Source organism: Leopardus geoffroyi, chromosome C1 (assembly GCF_018350155.1).
Source record: "Leopardus geoffroyi isolate Oge1 chromosome C1, O.geoffroyi_Oge1_pat1.0, whole genome shotgun sequence".
Lineage (NCBI taxonomy): Eukaryota > Metazoa > Chordata > Mammalia > Carnivora > Felidae > Leopardus > Leopardus geoffroyi.
The window spans coordinates 53,951,535-53,970,364 of NC_059328.1; the positions used below are offsets into that span (position 1 = coordinate 53,951,535).

Below are 18,830 nucleotides of genomic sequence, written 5' to 3' on the forward strand. Positions count from 1 at the left end.
GTTAGGTACTAATTTCTTACTTCAACTATACAGTGATGCTGTTTTTACTATGCTGTATTTTATGGAGTAGAAAAGTAAGCTCCTCATGCATAAGTGAACTCTTTATGAATTTGATCTTTAGGATAGTAAAGACAATTTTAGTGTCAAAATTGGTGTGTATTCCAATTTAAGCCCCAAACTAGTTTTTAGACTGTTGTAAATTAACATAGTTATTGTATTTTCCTGCCTTTGTATGTTCTTTATATCCTTAATTTTGTAGGGTCATTAATAGTTACTCCTTTAAAAAAATGTTTATTTATTTATTTTGAGAGAGACAGCAGCAGCAGAGGGGCAGAGAGAGAGAGAAAAAGAGATCAAGGGTTTTGGGGGGGGGGCAGAGAGAGGGACAGAGAGAATCCCAAGCAGGTTCCATGCTGACAGCATGGAGCCTGACGTGGGGCTCATCTCACAAACCATGAGGTCATGACCTGAGCCCAAATCAAGAGTTGGGATACTTAACTGATTGAGCAACCCAGGTGCCCCAACAGTTATTCTGATTAATTTTATTTATGTTAAATTAATGTCAAGAAAAAAATTCAGTGGTCCCTTTAGCCCATTCATGTTTTTCTTTAAATTTGCAAACTGGGGAGATAGATATCCAGAAATACAAAGGCATATGTTTCATCTTAATTTCTTCCAGCAGTATGTCTGGAACTCTCAAAACAGTTGAACAAAAAGAACTGAGAGAGCTCTTTTTGAAAATAATTATTTTTCACTTTTGAAAAGTGGTCATGTCTAAATTCTCTTAATCCAGTGATTATAAATCCAGAATTTGCCAAGGTATATGATGGATTCTAGGTATTTACTCTCCCTGTGTCTCAGTAATGAATTAAGAGAGAAGGAAAAGTGCAGAAAAAGATGATTTAAAATGTTATTGGAAAATATGTATTTTCTAGACTTCATAGAGTATTACTTTAGTCAAGTACATAAAATAGCTCAATCTGACAGATTTGGAAAATTAAAAGTATGAAATCTGTGTTTAAACTTTTATTACAGTTTTAACTGCTCTCACTCAAGTTGTTTGATCTTGTAAATGAGCATTAACTGCAATTTGTGATTTGGGTCACACCAGACCTTTTTCAGATACTGCACTTTGGAAAGCAACTGGTCAGGGAATTGAGGTCTTCCCAGAGGGACTGGAGGAATCTGCAGCATTCTTGGCCTCTACTGATTCATCCTATTCTTCTAAGACTTTGTGTTTGGGTGGTCCTTGAATAGGCAAATGTCTTTCAATCCAGTTAATTTATGTAGATCTATGTAGAGCTAGAGTTTCTTGGAAACTTAGGGTCCCAAGTCATTTGGACCCAAGCCTCTTAGACGTTGTTTGATTTCATGTCCTTAAGTGATCAAAATAACAGCAAGAGAAAGCCACGAAAGGTGAGAAGGCAAAAATGCCTTTGTGTATGGGCTTAAGCAAATTTTATATGCATGCACTTTTTTCTTGCTGATCCGTGATGAAACTCTGCCAAATGACTTTTGAAAAGCTCTTTACTTAGTCATTGCAAGTCCTAACAGGGAAAAGTATCATTTTAAACCAGGATTTTACTTGAAATGATAAAAATGAGAGATACTTCTGCAGTATTAGTAATTCAGGTGAAAATGAACATTTGGTAATTGCATTTTGAGACTTAGAGTTATGTCCAGGTTTTGCAAGCCATGAAACATATAATGCTGGGGTTCTCTTTAAGAATAAGAATATAAAATCACAAATATAAAATTAGGTGCATAACCTTGCAAAGGGCTTCTGCAAGAAAGGGGCTTTGACCCTTCAGCTTGATTAACTTTGTGATTAATTCTGCACTGATAATGAGTGACTGCTTTCTTTGTTTTCTGAAAACTATGAAAGAAAAAAGGGGGAGGGGCTAGAGAATGGAAAGAAAATCCTTGTCTAGCTTGCTTCCTAACCATCCCCTCAAGCCAACTGAGTGGTATAGTCCTTTCTCCAGGTCCCAAGGTAAATGATGTCAGAACTGAAATTGCACCTGATTCGACCTCCCCTCCTCCCCCAATTATTCGTTCAACAAATAGTTCCTGAAACAGTCACATCTACTCCCAAGGTGGAATGGACCCTGTCTCGTACTTAGAATAGCCAGCTTTTTGAAATCTCACTTAGGGATCATTCCCATTATCCTAAATGTGCAAAATACTGCTGTTTCTTTCTGTGTTAGCATACATATAACTGGCATTTAACATGCGTTCTTTTTCTGTTCAATTAAGTTACTAGTCAGTCCTCCAGGACGATAACCTTTGATATGCCGAATCTTCCAGCAAATATAGGCTAAGTTATACAAAATGGGCGTGTCTGGATTTTACCAAGAGACCCCCTCGTCCCCAAAGCTTACCAAACACAGACACCCAGCCTCTTTCTTCTTTACCTCGCGTGCGAAAACACCCACTACCCGGGTCGTAGTAGTTCCCTCCCCCTTCCACCACGCCCCATTTTCAGCCCTCAGCCCCCCTTCTTCAGAGTCTCCCCTCCCTTACTCTGTCTCTTTTCTTCCCTCCCCGTGGGCCAGCCGCGCTTGGAGCTGCCCTGCTGCGCGGCGGGGCGACGCGGCGACACCTATAGGATTGCTTCCGGGCACTCCCCAGCCAGAGGGTGGCTGGCCCGGGTCCCGGAGCTCGGCAGGGCCGGCGGCTCCGCGGCGGCGCCGAGGACGCGCGCACCCGCTAGCCCTCCCGCCCGCGCCCTCTTTTTCAACCTCGGTCGCGCCGGGCGCCCAGAGCCTCTCTTTGCCCAGGGCGGTGGCTTTGCCGCGCGCCCCGCCAAGCTCCTCTCTGGTGGCCGCTCCCTCTTTCACTCATCTATGCGTCATGTCGGACACTTGATGGTTTTTTTTTCTTTTTCTTTCTTTCTTCCTTTTTTCCTTCTTTTTTTTTTTTTTTTTTTTTTTTTTTTTTTTTTTTTTTTTTAATTCCTCCTTCGAGCCCTTTCCACCTTCCACCTCCCCTTCGTTTCCCAGGTTGATTTTTTCCCCCCTCTTCTCTGGGCTTGCTCATGAGTCTCCTCGGGAGCTACCGGAAAAAGACCAGCAACGATGGTTACGAATCCTTGCAGCTGGTGGACAGTAACCGGGACTTAAGTGCGGGAAGCGGCGCGGGTGGCGGCAAGCAGAGAGTGAACGCCGGGGCGGCGGCGGCGCGGAGTCCCGCCCAGCAGCCTCAGGAACGCGCCAGCACCATGGACAGCTCAGGTAGCGCTGGCGGCGGGGTGCGCCCTGCTAAACTCCACTGGGTCCTCCAAGAGGCGGCCCACTCCGCTAGCCCGAGGCTCCCACCTCAGCCTTGGCCTGGGAGGGGCCGGGATGGAGCGAAGGCATCTAATACCACCAGGGTGTCGCGTCTCTAATTTCTCTAGTTCCTGGAGCTAGGAAACGTTAGATCTGTCTTGAGGCCCAGTGACTGTAGAGCGCCTCTTAATCTCGCTAGGCTGCTGAATACACCAGCTGGAGGCGGGGAGAGGAGGGGAAAGGGGAGGGAAGGGGTGGAGGCGAGAAGGGAGAGGGTGGCGCGAGGAGCCACTGGGAAGGAGGGCAGGGAGAGCAGCTGCCTTCACTACCCAGCTGGATGAGGGGGAGAGGTGAAGGAGCAAGTGCGTTGAATGTTTTTGCAGCCTGCAGACGGTATTTATTCCAATTATTATTCTCGTAATGCTGATGTCATTTGCAATTCTGTAAAGCTGTGCCTCTTCTCAATTTGACTGTTTGCTGGGGTTAATGCTGTTACCTTTCTTGAGCAATTTTTACCTTGAGCAAATTTTTATCTAGAGATCTTTTACACAGCTTTAGGCTTTGTACGATGAAATTTATTTCATCGGCTATTGACTTTGATCTTATCTTTTTTGCATTGAGTGTACTAATGTATCATAAACTTTACATGTAAGGAAAATGAAAATGCCTCTAAACTTTGTATCTGGGCTTGCAACCTTCGTTTATAAAGCATTTTGACAAGTTGGATTTCTCTCTGTTGGAAATGCTCTTTTAGTGATTTCCATAGCAAAACTGTCATTTAATATACGTATGTTGGACCAGGGGTATTATTATAGCTGTTTGCTCACCTTTTCAAGGAACCAGGATCAGAGGATTGTTTACATAGAGATAATTTATAATTGAAGTGCTCAGTGTTTTGTTCTACACAGGTAACTTTAATATATTGGACAACTGAGGAATCCAGAGGGAAGATTCATGTTGGGTTTTTTGGGAAGTAATGAAAAGAAACTGAATTTAATTCCTGCACTTTGGAAATAAATGCTTGTTTCTTTTAATCGTGTAATGGCTCTCCCTGGACTACCATTTTCTATTTTCCTCATCCCATAGGTGGGATAAAATATTGTTTACAGATGTTCAAGTGTCCTGGCCTGAAAACATATTTTACCCATACAAGCTCTTACTGAAGTTAAATAAGGTGTTGGTGCAGTGTTTTCTCAGGACCATTTTAAATTAAAGCTAAAGTTACCCGAAGGGACTAATGGTTCTAACAGCTTTGGTGTTGATGTTGTACACGGGTATTTGATTTATGATTTTCAAATCTTTGATAAAGTCCAGAGCATCTTTTGCCTGGATGTGATCTCTTTTAAATCTTAAAAAAAGATTCATGCATTCCAAATGATGCCATCATAATCCTTTCTGGAACGTAGTGGACAAGTACACGCATGACTGAAATGGAATGAACAGTTTTCAAATGAGTGAGGGAGAGCCCCACTTCTGGAAAATGAAAGAAATATGAAATTTTGTGTAGTTTTCACTTTACATAGGGATTTTTGTTTTAAGAATTGGAATTTGTTTTTAAAGTTTGTTACATCCTAGAATAAATTTAACACCTATTTCCTGAGTCTGTTATATGCCAGGTACTGTGCTAAGGACACTTCTGGCCTTTAGGGGGCTCATATAATAGTAGTAGTAACTCAAACACACAGCAGCCTATATAGTAAGTTCTGGATTTTTGAGGATTGTCTTTTTTACCAAATCACTTTTTCAATAGGTTTAGAGAATAAAAATGAATTGATAAACTTTTATAATGGGAAAACATTTTATTAAGAATATTGTTATCTCTAAAGTGCTTTGCTAGGAGTTGATTCTTCAATTTGATCAAACTAGCCTTGTATGAAGAGGTTGCAGGGATTCCTCCCTTTCCCCACTCCTCTTTCTGGTTAGGGGAATGTTGTGGCTGCCTTAGGGCAGTACTATTTATCTTCTGACTATTTTGATGCATAATTGCAATCGAGCGAAGTCTGGGAGGATGCTCTTTGTTCGGTTTGGATGAACGATTGGGTCCTGAGAGTGGGGTTTCTTTTAGTGGGTAGCAAGTTTCATTGACTAGTGCCACTATATCAATCTTGTCTAATTATAGTTCTTTCTTCTCAGATCCTCAAAGAGTGGCCTTCTGCAGTGTAAATGTATCCATTTGTTTAAGACATTTAATTAAACTCATGGATCATTTCTAAAGCAGCAGTGATCTACCCATTTATTCAACTCATTGTACTGTGACATGCTAGATAGAATAGGTGGTTCATGGGGCTTTTGGTCTAATAGAAATGTTTATGAGTAGAAAAAGTATGTCTAGAGGATTTAAAAATAAATCTAGAGGACTTAAAGCTTAGTTTTAATAATACCCTATGCTTGTATAACTATTTATAATAGGTGGAACATTTTATCTTTATCTTTCTATCTATCCATCTATTTATATCCAAGTTAGTTGGCATATAGTGTAAAGATACTTTCCGGAGTAGAATTTAGTGATTCATCACTTACATGTAACACCCAGTGCTCATCCCAACAAGTGCCTTCCTTAATGGCCGTCACCCATTTAGCACAATCCTCCACCCAGTACCCCTCCAGCAACCCTCGGTTTGTTTTCTGTATTTAAGAGTTTCTTATGGTTTGCCTTTCTCTCTGTTTTAACCTTATTTTTCCTTCCCTTCTCCTATGATCATCTGTTTTGTTTCTTTTTTTTTAAATTTATTTGAAGTTTATTTATTTTTGAGAGAGAGAGTGTGAGCACATGACGGAGTGGAGGCAGAGAGAGAGGAGAGAGAGAATCCCAAGAAGGCCCTGTGTAGAGCCTGACATGGGGCTTGAACGCACAAACTATAAGATCATGACCCAAGCTGAAATCAAGAGTCTGACACTTAACTGACTGATCCACCCAGGTGCCCCATGTTTCTTAAATTTCACATATGAGTGAAATAATATATTTGTCTTTCTCTGCCTGACTCATTTTGCTTAGCATAATACATTCTAGTTCCATCCACATTGTTGCAAATGGCAAAATTTCATTATTTTTGACCACCGAGTAATATTCCATATATATATATATATATTCACACACACACACACACACACACACACACACACACACACACACACCATATCTTCTTTATCCATTCATCAGTTGATGCACATTTGGGCTCTTTCCATACTTTGGCCATTGTCGATAGTGCTGCTATAAACGTTGAAGCGCATGTGCCCCTTTGAATCAGCATTTTTGTATCTTTGGATAAATACCTACTAGTGCAATTACTGGGTTGTAGGGCAGATCTATTTTTAATTTTTTGAGGAACTTCCATGCTGTTCTCCAGAATGGGTGCACCAGTTTGCATTCTCACCAACACTGCAAAAGTGTCCCCCTTTCTCCACATCCTTGCCAACATCTCTTGTTGCTGAGTTGTTAATTTCAGCCATTTTGACAGGTGTGGGGTGGTATCTCATGGTGGTTTTGACCTGTATTTCCCTGATAATGAGTGACATCAAACATCTTTTCATGTGTCTGTTAGCCATCTGGATGTCTTCTTTAGAAAAGGTCTGTTCAGTGGTGCCTGGGTGGCGCAGTCGGTTAAGCATCCGACTTCAGCCAGGTCACGATCTCGCGGTCCGTGAGTTCGAGCCCCGCGTCGGGCTCTGGGCTGATGGCTCAGAGCCTGGAGCCTGTTTCCGATTCTGTGTCTCCCTCTCTCTCTGCCCCTCCCCTGTTCATGCTCTGTCTCTCTCTGTCCCAAAAATAAATAAACGTTGAAAAAAAGAAAAAAAAAAAAAAAAGAAAACGTCTGTTCATGTCTTTTGCCCATTTCTTCACTGGATTGTTTTTTGGGTGTCGACGAGTTGGATAAGTTCTTTACAGATTTTGGATACTAACCCTTTATCTGATATGTCATTTGCGGGTATCATCTCCCATTCTGTTGATTGCCTGTTAGTTTTATTGATTGTTTCCTTCTCTGTGTGGAAGTTTTTTATCTTGATGAGATCCCAGTAGTTCATTTTGGACACTTATCTTATTTTGTTTCCCCAGAAATCTGTTAGGTAGGGTAAGTGGCATATGTCTAGTCTTAGAGATTTGATATCAAACATCTGCACTATTGTTACTAGCTGTAGAACCTAGAAAAATTTTAAGCCTCTTCCCCATTTATAAAAGAATCATAATAGTTGTTCTTAAAATAGAGCTTTTAGTTTGAGGCTTAAAACAACATTAGGATACATTTGCAGTTTTTCTTTGTGTTGCTGTCAGTGTCTTTCCAATTAGATGAGGAAGCTTATTCTTAGAGATGGTAGGAGACTTGTTCAAGGTAAAATAGCTACTTAGTTGACAGCAAGATTCAGGTTTTCTGACTCTGAGCTTTAAGTTTTTCTCCATTGAACAGAACTGTTTTCCTGTGTAGGTAATAATATCAACTAATTATTGAGATGGAAACAATATTATCTCCTTGGATTTCCCCTCTGTTTTTAGATGAAAGAGTGACAGATGTTCACAGAAGTATAATGACTTTCTAAGTCAACAGACTCTCAAGTGGTAGATTCCAGAGCAGCCCCTAAGCCAGAACTGTTTCTAGAGCTGTCTGCCTGCCCTGGCTCACTTTCTCTTCATTTGAATTATTCTTTAGAAAAGATTGTCATTCAAAGGTCATCCTCTCATTTCCCAGATGGCACTGCAGTTTTCCCAGTTCATTAGCTCAGAAACACCATATTTCTTTTGTGCGCATTTCACCTACCATGGAAAGCAGAATCCACAAATGTAGAACTCCCAGTCTTGAGTCACTCAATTGTTCCAACATTAGGCTTTACTTACCAAGTTTGTAATGACAAGCCATAAAACAGAAGTCCAATTAAAAACTGTTTCCAGATTTTAATGGGACTTAAGAGTATAAAGATAATGAAGAATGCTAAAATAAAATACTTTCCTGTTTAGTATAAATCTGATTGAAAGCAAAAATTACCTTTAAAAAATCCTATTCTGTAGGATGTAGTGTTTAAACACAGCATCTACATTTTAAATCAGGCTTTCAGGGCGCCTGGGTGGCTCAGTCAGTTAAGTGGCCAACTTCAGCTCAGGTCACGATCTTGCGGTCCGTGAGTTCAAGCCCTGCGTCGGGCTCTGGGCTGATGGCTCAGAGCCTGGAGCCTGCTTCTGATTCTGTGTCTCCCTCTCTCTCTGCCCCTCCCCCATTCATGCTCTGTCTCTCTCTGTCTCAAAAATAAATAAATGTTAAAAAAAATCAGGCTTTAACATTATGAAGTATTTATTTGGATAACTTCATCCTCCGTTGAAATAATATAAGCATATATGTGCTAATATCCCTTTCTTAGGAATACCTGTGCATTTAAGGGTCTTGTAAGGTGAAGGGAAAGTAATTTACTAATTTATTTAATGTGTGGCTAAAGTTTGAATGTTTCTGGATAGCCATTTAAGGATGCATCTGTGTCAAAGTTCAAATTTGCTTGGAGACTGCCAGGTTTCATAGACTTAAAAGGGGAATCTTTTGAATCGAGTTTTAGAAAGATGACCATATAGTCTATGATATGCACCTTCTGTGATGGAGCTATCACTGCCTTTGAGGCTATACGTTTCCACTCTTCTCATCCTTTTATTTAAGCAAAATTGGACTTTTTGCTCTCTAGATACAAAATAAATCCAATCCCTTACCCACATGGCCACCCTTAGAAAATTAGAGAACATATCCTGTTTCTCTTCTTAGTCCAGTTTATTTCTAATCATACATATATATGTATATATATGTGTATATATGCATGTGTGTATATGTATGTGTATACATGTATGCATACATATATACATACATATACATGCATACACACATATACATATATACATGCATACATGCATATACATATATACATGCATACATACACATATACACATATACATACATACACATGTACATATACATATATACATACATGCATACATACATGCGTACATATACATGCATACATATATACACATACATATATATATAAACGTGTGTATATATAATATATAATTTTTTTAACTTTAGCAAGGTTTTTTAGTCAATTTTTATTATAAAAGTTTTTATTATATAGGTTTTCCATGCTCTTGTTAAAAAAAGAATTAAGGGTTACAGAAAAGAATGCAATGGAAAATATAAAAATAGGGGCACCTGGGTGGGTCAGGTGGTTAAGTGTCCGACTTCGGCTCGGGTCATGATCTTGCAGTTCGTGGGTTTGAGCCCTGCATCAGGCTCTGTGCTGACAGCTCAGAGCCTGGAGCCTGCTTCAGATTCTGTCTCTCTCTCTCTCTCTCTGTTCCTTCCCCACTCGTGCTCTGTCTCTCTCTGTCTCTCAAAAAAATAAACGTTAAAAAAATTTAAAAAAATAAAAATAGATGTCCATAGGATTGCAAATGAAGAATTTAGTGGTGAATGTTTCTGTTTGCTTCTTTCTCTGCAGTAAGGAGAAATAGGGGTGTCTGAGGTAACTGAAATGAATATAGTTGTTTTTCACTTTGAATCTTATAAATAAGATATCTCTCTTGACTTACATATAACATAAATAATTTTAAAATGCTAGAAGTAAAGGAAGGCAGGAAAAAAAAGCAGTATTGACTAAGACTGATTACATCCTTATATGACACCAATATAGAGATTGGAGAACAATATAATTGGTACCACTTTATGACTTCATGGAATAATATCTTGCCAATGAAAATATATCCCCACTGCTCTCAGGATAAAGCTCAGAACTGGACTTTATCTTAACTGGACATCGGAAGCCCATCATGGTACCTCTGCAAGCCAGCCCAGTAGAACTTCTTGTCCTTTCTCCCCTGGTAGGCCCTCCCACCCCCATCTCTATGCTTTCATGTACACTGTTCTCTCAGGTTAGGCCAGCTTCTCCCATAGCCACCTAGATGTCCACTTTTCCAGGTTATTTTCTACTCATTCTTCAGCTCCTTTACCCCTGGAGGCTGCATGGGATGACCATTCTCCCTGCGCCTCCAGCAGCTTGTATGTCCCTGCCATACCTCTCATCACACTGGTTTGTGATATGTTGCTTGGCCTATCTTTCCCTCTAGACTGTAAGTAAAGTTCAGAACAGGGCTGTGTCTTACTCACCTTTGTCTTCTTGTCACTGCGTGGCACTGATAAATACTCGAATGAATAAAAGCATGAACTGATTTTGAATTTTTAAAAAGGGCATTTTTAATGAAATGTACCCATCCAACTCAAAAAATAAGCATACAGCTAGATTTTAATAGAAATGAGGCCAGACTTAATAGAAATGAAACTGTTGGCAGAAAGCTAGACCAACTCAGTAATGAGCATTTTTCATATGCAAGGACACTAGAGGGGAGAGAAAGATAATTAATACATAGTCCCAGACCCCCAAGAGATTTCTAATGTGGAAATGTAAAGAAATAATAAGCTTACCAAAAGACTGCTTTTTTGACAAAAAAAAAATGCATTGTATTATGCCATTCATCATTAAGATAATTTTTTAGCAGAAAAAAACCAAAACTAAATGTATATAATTTTTTTAAATGAACTAACAATAGATGATTTTTATCTGTAGATTTGTGTGTTTCTTCATCAGTATCACAAGTTTGGAATCTTCACTATTTTCAGGTTTATTATTAAAAATTTTTGGGGTGTCTAGGTGGCTCAGTCAGTACGTGTCTGACTCTTGGTTTTGGCTCAGGTCATTATCTCACCATCATGAGATGGAGCCTTGTGTCGGGCTCTATGCTGACTGTGGAGCCTGCTTAAGATTCTCTCCCTCCCTTTACTTCTACCCCTCCCCTGCTTACCCTCTCACTTTCTCTCTCAAAGTAAAAATTCTTTGTTTCACCTTTGGTCATCTGCAGTTGTAGGTAAGCATTATGGTAACCTTTTATAACCTGTACTCACCATTTTGAACTCCTTTTGGAAAGAGTCTATAATTTTGAGGTGAATTAAAGAATCCTGGGGTTTATTTTTTTATGTTTATTTTATTTTTGAGAGAGAGAGCACAAGGGGCAGAGAGAGAGGAAGACAGAGACCAATACAGGACTTGAACTCACAAACCCATGAGCCGTGAGATCATGACCTGAGCTAAAGTCAGATGCTTAACCGACTGAGGCACCCAGGCGTGCAAGAATCCTGGAGTTTAAATTGTACATTTCCTCATTGGCTCAGGAGAAAACTAAATTATAGTTATTGTATACTAAACAACATTTCTTGAAATTACTTAGAAGCTTTTGACAGAGCAGTTCAATGTCTGAATAATAAGTTCTTCATGGTCCAAGGAATTAGGAAATTTCATGACATGTGCCAAGAGATCTGGCAATTTCTACTTCGTTTATTGGCTTTACTTGACATCTACAGGCCATAGCCTAGTCCAAAATAGCTTTTTATTTCAGTAATACATCAAAGCATAATTTAAAAATGTACTAAGGATAAAAAATTAAAATTCAGCTGTGTGTGATGTTAACAATGCAAATAACCCCACAAGAAAGCAATCAGATGATTCAGTGCTTGCTATGCAGGTTGGGTATGCACATGCAGAAAATTACCGTTGACATGTTCAAGTGTAGTACTATACCTGGTGGCTGGTGAGTTTGGCACGTGTTACAGCCACTTTCTGATTTTAGAAATGTTATGCTGTAGCCTGGGTGGCTTGGTCAGTTAAGCGTCCGACTCTTGATTGGCTCAGCTCATGATGTCACAGTTTGTGAGTTCTAGCCCCACATTGGGCTCTGCACTGACAGAGAATCCCTGCTTGGGATTCTCTCTCTCTCTGACTCTCCTCCACTCTCTCTCCCTCTCAAAAATAAATAACTAAATTAAAAAAAAGAAAGACACGTTATACCGTAAAAGAAGTGCATTTCAGAATTGGGTATATTTGGCAAAAGGCAGGGCGAATAAGTGGTATAATAATAGACACATATAGTGCTATGGAGTGCAGAAGAATGATAATTTCAACCAGTGCGACTAGGGAAGGCCAGAGTAGAAAGTGCTGTTTGAGCGGGAGGTCAGTAGGTAGACAAGGAAAGGAAAATTGATTTGGGCTGAGAGCTAGGGCATAGTGGCATCATCATACATGCATGGTGTGTTGAAAGAACTACATTTAGGCCTGGAAGCTGGAGCCTATATGGGTTGGAAGAGCTACAGTGGATGGCATTGGGAATACAGATTGAACCTAGATCGGGGTGAGCCAGCTGAGAAGGTTGGACTTTATTCTGTAGGCAATGGGAGGATCCTGCAGATTTGGGAGAGGGGCTGAGGCAGGGCTGAGTTATCCACAGGCATAGCACCTAGGGATCAGAATAATTTTAAGGCCAAGAAAAATGTTTTAATTTTAATTTCTTTTACAAAGCAGAATAAAATAAATGAGTATAACTGTAAGGAATTAAGGAATTCGTTTTCATACCAGTGCAGTGAGTGGTGCCTGGGTGTCTCAGTTGGTTAAGCATCTCACTTCGGCTCAGGTCATGGTTTCATGGTTTGTGAGTTTGAGCCCTGTGTTGGGGTCTGTGCTGACAGCTCAGAACCTGGAACCTGCTTTGAATTCTGTGCCTCCTTCTCTTTCTGCCCCTCCCCACCATGTTGTATGTCTGTCTCTCTCTCAAAAATAAATGAACACTAATGTATATATTTAAATATATAAACATAAATATATATTTAAATATATTATATATATACATATACATACATATATATATACACACACACATATATATGTGTATATATATATATATATATATATATATATTTTTTTTTTTTTTTTTTTTTTTTTTAAATGGAGGAATGAGCACACGGGGGCAGAAGTGCCTAGGGCCCACAAAGGTCTTGCTGCAGTTCCAGAGAGAAGACTGTAATAAGTGAGCACTGGAGACATTCTGCAGCTGCATAAAAGATGGACCCCATCTGTGGTTCCCAAGTGTGTCCTGCCTGCATTAGATTTTCCTGAGACGCTGGTTGAAAACACAGGTTCCTGGGCCCCAGGGATTTATGATTTAGGGAGGGGGCATACTGACAGAGGGGGTGCATGTACCTGGGGGACAGGGAGAATAAGTAAATGCCCATTAGGTTGATGACCTGAGAAATAATGACAGCCCAGTGAAAAAAAGAAAGAAGTAGGTCTGGAAAGCATTGCACAAAAGAATGGACAGACTGACAGCTAAAAAGTGGAAGTGGAAAATGTGACCAGGGGTTTTCTATGCATCGTGAGCATACTAGAGAGAGGGCTGGATATGCTGTCAGGTTGGCACAAGGTTTCACCAGGCTTTCAGCTTTTTGGTAGGCTGCCCATTAGGCTGTGCAGATCTCCATGGGAGTGCTGTGGAGGAGGTAGGAGGCAGGAGGAGGGCCTGTGTTTGCCTAGCGGAGGAGTAAGGTAATCGGTGGAAATGCTAGAACTGAAATTCTGCAGCACTGGGCTGACTCCAGGCCAGTGGCCGGAGGCCAGGATGGTGTAAAGTAGCCAGCCTGCCCTTATGCCCATTCTCAGGGGCAAGCCCCAGGCTCTGGGCCCTTTCTTGGTGATGGAGGCACAGGAAGAAAGCTCAAACACCAGAGAAACTTGCAGGATGATTATTGAAGCAGGAATTCTTGGAAACAGACAAATGCCTGAAAAAAACAACACCCCGACCCCCAGAAATTCTCAAGGACTGCCTTGTGTCAGCCTTTGGTCACTTGAGCATCACAGCAAAAATCAGCAGGCTGACATTTCTCTTTGCTTATTCTCCCTTCGCTGTCTCTCTCTTCTGTGATCCTTCTTCCCAATATTCTCTTCCTTCTGCCTTCTCTTCCTCCTTCTCCTGCATCTTTAGCTTCCTTGCCCCCCTCTCTCTTCTTCCCCTCTCCTATCTGCATGTCTTCCCCTTTTCCCCAGTAAGTGAGTCAGCATATTGGGGAGACTTGGAACCCCATGCTGTAGGAAGGTGTGTGGATGACTGTAGTTCGGGGGGTATTTGTGTGGGGGTGTACATGTGTGACTTAGATCCCAGGCTGCTTGCTGCTTGTGATCCAATGAGTGTGAACACTGGTGTCACTTTCCAAATTGGGTAATTGCATCTGACCTACCTAAAATTTCACTTGCTGTTTCAATTAGCCAAGTGTTCTGCACTGTGACTTGGTGATGAGAGGTTTCATAAGCCTCCATCCCAGAGGTAGCTGCATTTCATTCAGATGAAGGAAAGAATTTTACTTACTAATTTGCAGCTAGGGAGTGCAAGATAATAACACACCATTTCCCCCTCGCTGTCTCTCCTACCTCACCCCTGCAGGAAAGCAGATCTTTCTCTTCCCTTCCCCTATTGCTAAAGCCTAGATAAATGGCTGTATTTTCAACCCTTTCAAGTCCAAATTTGTGGATGCTATTGAACAGTGGGGATATTAGGGAACCATGAGTTAGAAACCCTAGATGTAAGGTCTGGCTTTGTCATTTATAAGCCAGACGTTGTTGTCATTTATACCTGTGACGTTGGGCAGGTAATTCAAATGAGAAAAATCAGACTGACCCTGCCAGTTTCATAGGCAAGGGGGAAATGTGGGAATGTGGAGGAAAACACTTTGTGGTGGGTAATTCTGCATTCATTCATTTCATAAATGTTTCCTGACCGCCTGTTATATGCCAGCACTGTTGTAGCCATGGGGATACAGTGGAGGACGAGACAGATAAGACTTCGGTGCTTATGAGTTTATATTGTAGAGCACAAGACATACCATAAACCAGTAACCCAAGATAAAGGATTATAAGGTATGCTAAATGCCACTGAGGGGCTAGAGTGAGGGAGAGAAGAACTCAAGGTGGTGGTGGGGAGGAGGGAAGCCTAATTTACAGAGCACGATCCAGTAAGGCCTTTCTGAGGAGGTAGTATTTGAGGTGACATCTGAAGAAACAGACACAAACAAGAAAAAGAGACAGAGAGAGAGAGAGAGAGAGAGCGAGAGCTGTATGTAGAGCATTTCAAATACTAGGTTCAGCAAATGCAAAGACCTGGAAGAGGGGCCAAGGTCTGCAAAAGGATATGTGACTGTTAAAACCAGCACTTAGTGAGCTGGGAGGGAAGGGGGACAAGTGAAGTGTGAGTTGTATTTGTAAGAGACCATTTTGTCTGCTTGCATCAAGAAAGGATTTGAGGTTCCTTCATAGCTTCATAGGTATTCGAGACTGTAGACAGGATTTATATACCAGAGATGATATCAGTGACTATTACTGTTCAAAATTAATGGTCAACTTTTTAAAATTCAAATGAACTAATGTTCTCATAGCATCTTAGTGTTGACAAAGTGTTTTTCTATACTCTATCCTACTTAGTTCTTAGAATGTTGAATGTCCCAGTGAAATCAGTGGCATTAACAAGATTTTAGAGATGGGAAGCTCTGTAGAGGTCAGTGAGCTGATGTGCATCTAAACCAGCAGCAGGCTCCAGGTCTTCTAACATACTGAAGAGTGACACATTTGCAGAGGAAGAGAGTTGAGGTCTTGGGCACCCTGTGGCCAAGATCTATCAGCTACTTTAAACGGAGACAAGTTGGAGGAATATAACGGTAAAAACTGGATTTTAACTGCTAAGAAAATTGGCTTAGATTGCCTTGAAATGGATAGCAGTGGGGCACCTGGGTGGCTCCATTGGTTAAGCATCTGACTTTGGCTCAGGTCATGATCCCACCGTTCGTGAGTTGGAGCCCTGCATCAGGCTCTGCACTGGTAGTGTGGAGCCTGCTTGGGATTCTTTCTCTCCCTCTCTCTTTGCCCCTTCCCCACTTGCACATGCTCTCTCTCTCTCTCTCTCTCTCTCTCTCTCAAAATAAATAAATGAACTTAAAAAAAGAGAAATGTGTAGCAGCATTTCACTTTAATTATTGGTCTTAAAATCCAGCCACTAAATCCCCTAATGGGGTAGGAGCCTGGCTTTGTCTCTCAGTGTGCCAGGAGAGAACTGTCTCCATTATGCCTCATTGGCACACAGAGCCTGGGAGGCTTTCACACACTGTCTTGTTTTGTGATCATTTGCTGTTGTAACAGAGGACAGTTCTATTTCATATGTTGCTTTGTTTTCAGGCCATTGCATGAGAGCTGGGCTTCTTGTCTCTTAAAAAGCAAAACCAAACCCAAACAAAAGCTCTATTTTTGTTTATAGCAAGATACATATGTATGAAGAAAAATTATAAAACAATTTAGTAAGTTGTATAAAAATGGAAATAAAAATTCATTTCCTTCCTTCCCACCTTTTAGTTTTACTCTCCAGGTATAATTAATATTAATGGTTTCTTCTATGTACTTACAGAATTTTCTATGCATTTGAAGCTTATACACAACCACATAGACACATGCAGATTCCTGCACACTGACACATGTTTGCATACACATTCATACGTAATAAATACCTGTATATTCTTGAACCCTTCTATACATGCTATTATAGAACTCGATGTTTACTTAACACTATGTATTGGATAACTTCGTGCAATAGTATCTAGGGATATACCTCATTTTCTCTAATGACTGCTTTGAATCCACTGTCCCAATTCTATTGGTGGGAAGCAAATATCTTTTGAGTATATATTTATGTATATGGTATATGTGGTACACCCATGGGATAAATTCTTAGAGGTGGAGCTGCTAAGAAAAAGAGCACACACACACATCACATTATGATAGATCTTGCCAGGTTACTGTCTGAAGAGCTTTGTACTAACTTAAAATTCTACTAACTTAAATTTCTACTAAAAGTATATACAACTACTTGTTTTCCCAGAACCTTGTTAAAACCGAATGTTGTCATGAAACTTCTTAATCATTGGCAGTCTCATAAGTGAGAAATTGTGGTAATGGTTCATTGAAACTGGCATTACATTTTTATACTTCCTTGAGTTATTTTTGTCATTGGAATTGGGTTTTAATTACTTTTTATTACATAGGTAATACATATTTAGGGTGAAACAATTTGGAAAATGCAGAAGAGCACCAAGGAAAAAATAACTGGTAAGCTTGTTTTCTGTAGGTGACCACTATTGACATTTTGAAATATGTCCTTTTGTCTCTTATCTGTGCATAAAGTATAAATGAAACGATGGTGTTACCTTCTTTGTTCTTCACTGACTGTGGCTACTTGTTTTCTTGTGAAATATTGCAATACAGCACTGGGTTTGGAGCTAGTGCTTGTTCAGACTCAAGTTTTGACATCACTGATGAGCTTTGTGACCTTGGGCAAGGCATTTTACTCCTCTGAGCCCCTCTGCAAAACAGATAATGTCTTTTTTACCAGATTGGTAGGAAAATCCGATGGGGTAAGGAGTAGAAAAGTACCTAGTGTATTCCCTGCCCTATAGTAGATGCTTCATAAATGTTGGCTGTGTCAAGATGTTGGCGTGAAGTAAGAAAGTAAGACCATGTTGGCAGTATTTTATTATCCTGGGGTTTCTCCAAAGTAGATCATGTTTCTGTCTTCATTCTACAAGGTTCTGAGCATTTTCCTCATTATATTCATATTGGGATTGTTTATAAGCTTTGAGTCAATTTGTGGTCACCATATAGTCCTCATAAATGTGTAGCGTATTTCTTACTACAACTCTTGGTTGAGGCAGTTCGCAGGCTTGATACATGACGGGGTGCTCAGAATAGCCCAGTTTAAGGAGAATTTCTTTGTTGTTGGGGGGGGGGGTAAGGATGAAATGAGGAACTTTCTAAGGATGAAAGGAAATTACCACTTATGTTCTAAGTATAACTAGGCATTGCTTATTTTTATCTTTATTTTTTCTCCCCAGTGTTTCCACAAAAGCTAATTCATGTAAAGACATGGTTCCCAGTGAGGGGCTAGTTTATACCTCCCCCCACATGGGACATTTGGCAATGCCTAGAGACACTTTTAGTTGTCACACTTGCAGGGGTGGGTGATGGGTTGTTACTGGCATCTACTGGGTAGAGAGGCTGCTAAACATCATACAATGCACAGGACAGCTCCCCACAGCAAAAAATTGTCTGGCTCAAAATGCCAATAGTGCAATGACTGAGAAACCCTCATACAAAAGAAATGAATATATTGATTATGAGTTGAAGATGGTGAACTTGGTGAAGTATGTGTCCATGGGCCCATCAGGTACTGTTCAGCACTACATATTAAACTATATCTAGAAGGAATTCTTCCTGGCTTCAGGGAGATCCTTCACTTTTCAGAGAGATGGTGTGGAAAAGGTCTAAGCTGTGAAATAGTTCTTTGCCTAGGGCTATTCCCTAAAAACCCCTGAAGTCCTAGAGAGTTCAAGTTCCTGTCTCAGTTTTCTCAGAATCCAAGATACAGTTCCTTTGTTCATTCAAGCATTTATTCCTTCAGAAGACACTATTAAAGTAACTATTAGCCCAAGTAGTGTGCTCTGAGATAAAAAGAAAAAGAAACAAAAGCCATAGTATCTCCCCTAAAAGAGCTTAGAAGACATTATTGTGTTTAAGAACTCAGATCTGGATCTGTGATTCCTAGGTTCCTGCCTCTGCCATCTGTAATCTACGTGATTTGAGTCCTCATTTTAGGATGAGGTTAAGAATATCTACTTCATTTTATTG

General features: G+C 40.4%; 1 protein-coding gene across 3 annotated transcripts in view; it reads left to right on the forward strand.

Moving 5' to 3' along the window:
• DNAJC6 (DnaJ heat shock protein family (Hsp40) member C6) overlaps positions 1-18,830 on the forward strand; it is a 150,864-nt gene that overhangs the window by 45,564 nt on the left and 86,470 nt on the right. Inside the window, exon 1 of one of the 3 annotated variants that reach the window (XM_045477705.1) lies at positions 3,023-3,233. The exons of the other annotated variants lie outside the window; for them this stretch is intronic. Coding sequence (XP_045333661.1) covers positions 3,038-3,233 — 196 coding nt within the window. The 5' untranslated portion in view covers positions 3,023-3,037. Of the gene's footprint in view, positions 1-3,022; positions 3,234-18,830 lie in introns of those variants that run through there. 3 annotated transcript variants of the gene reach the window in all.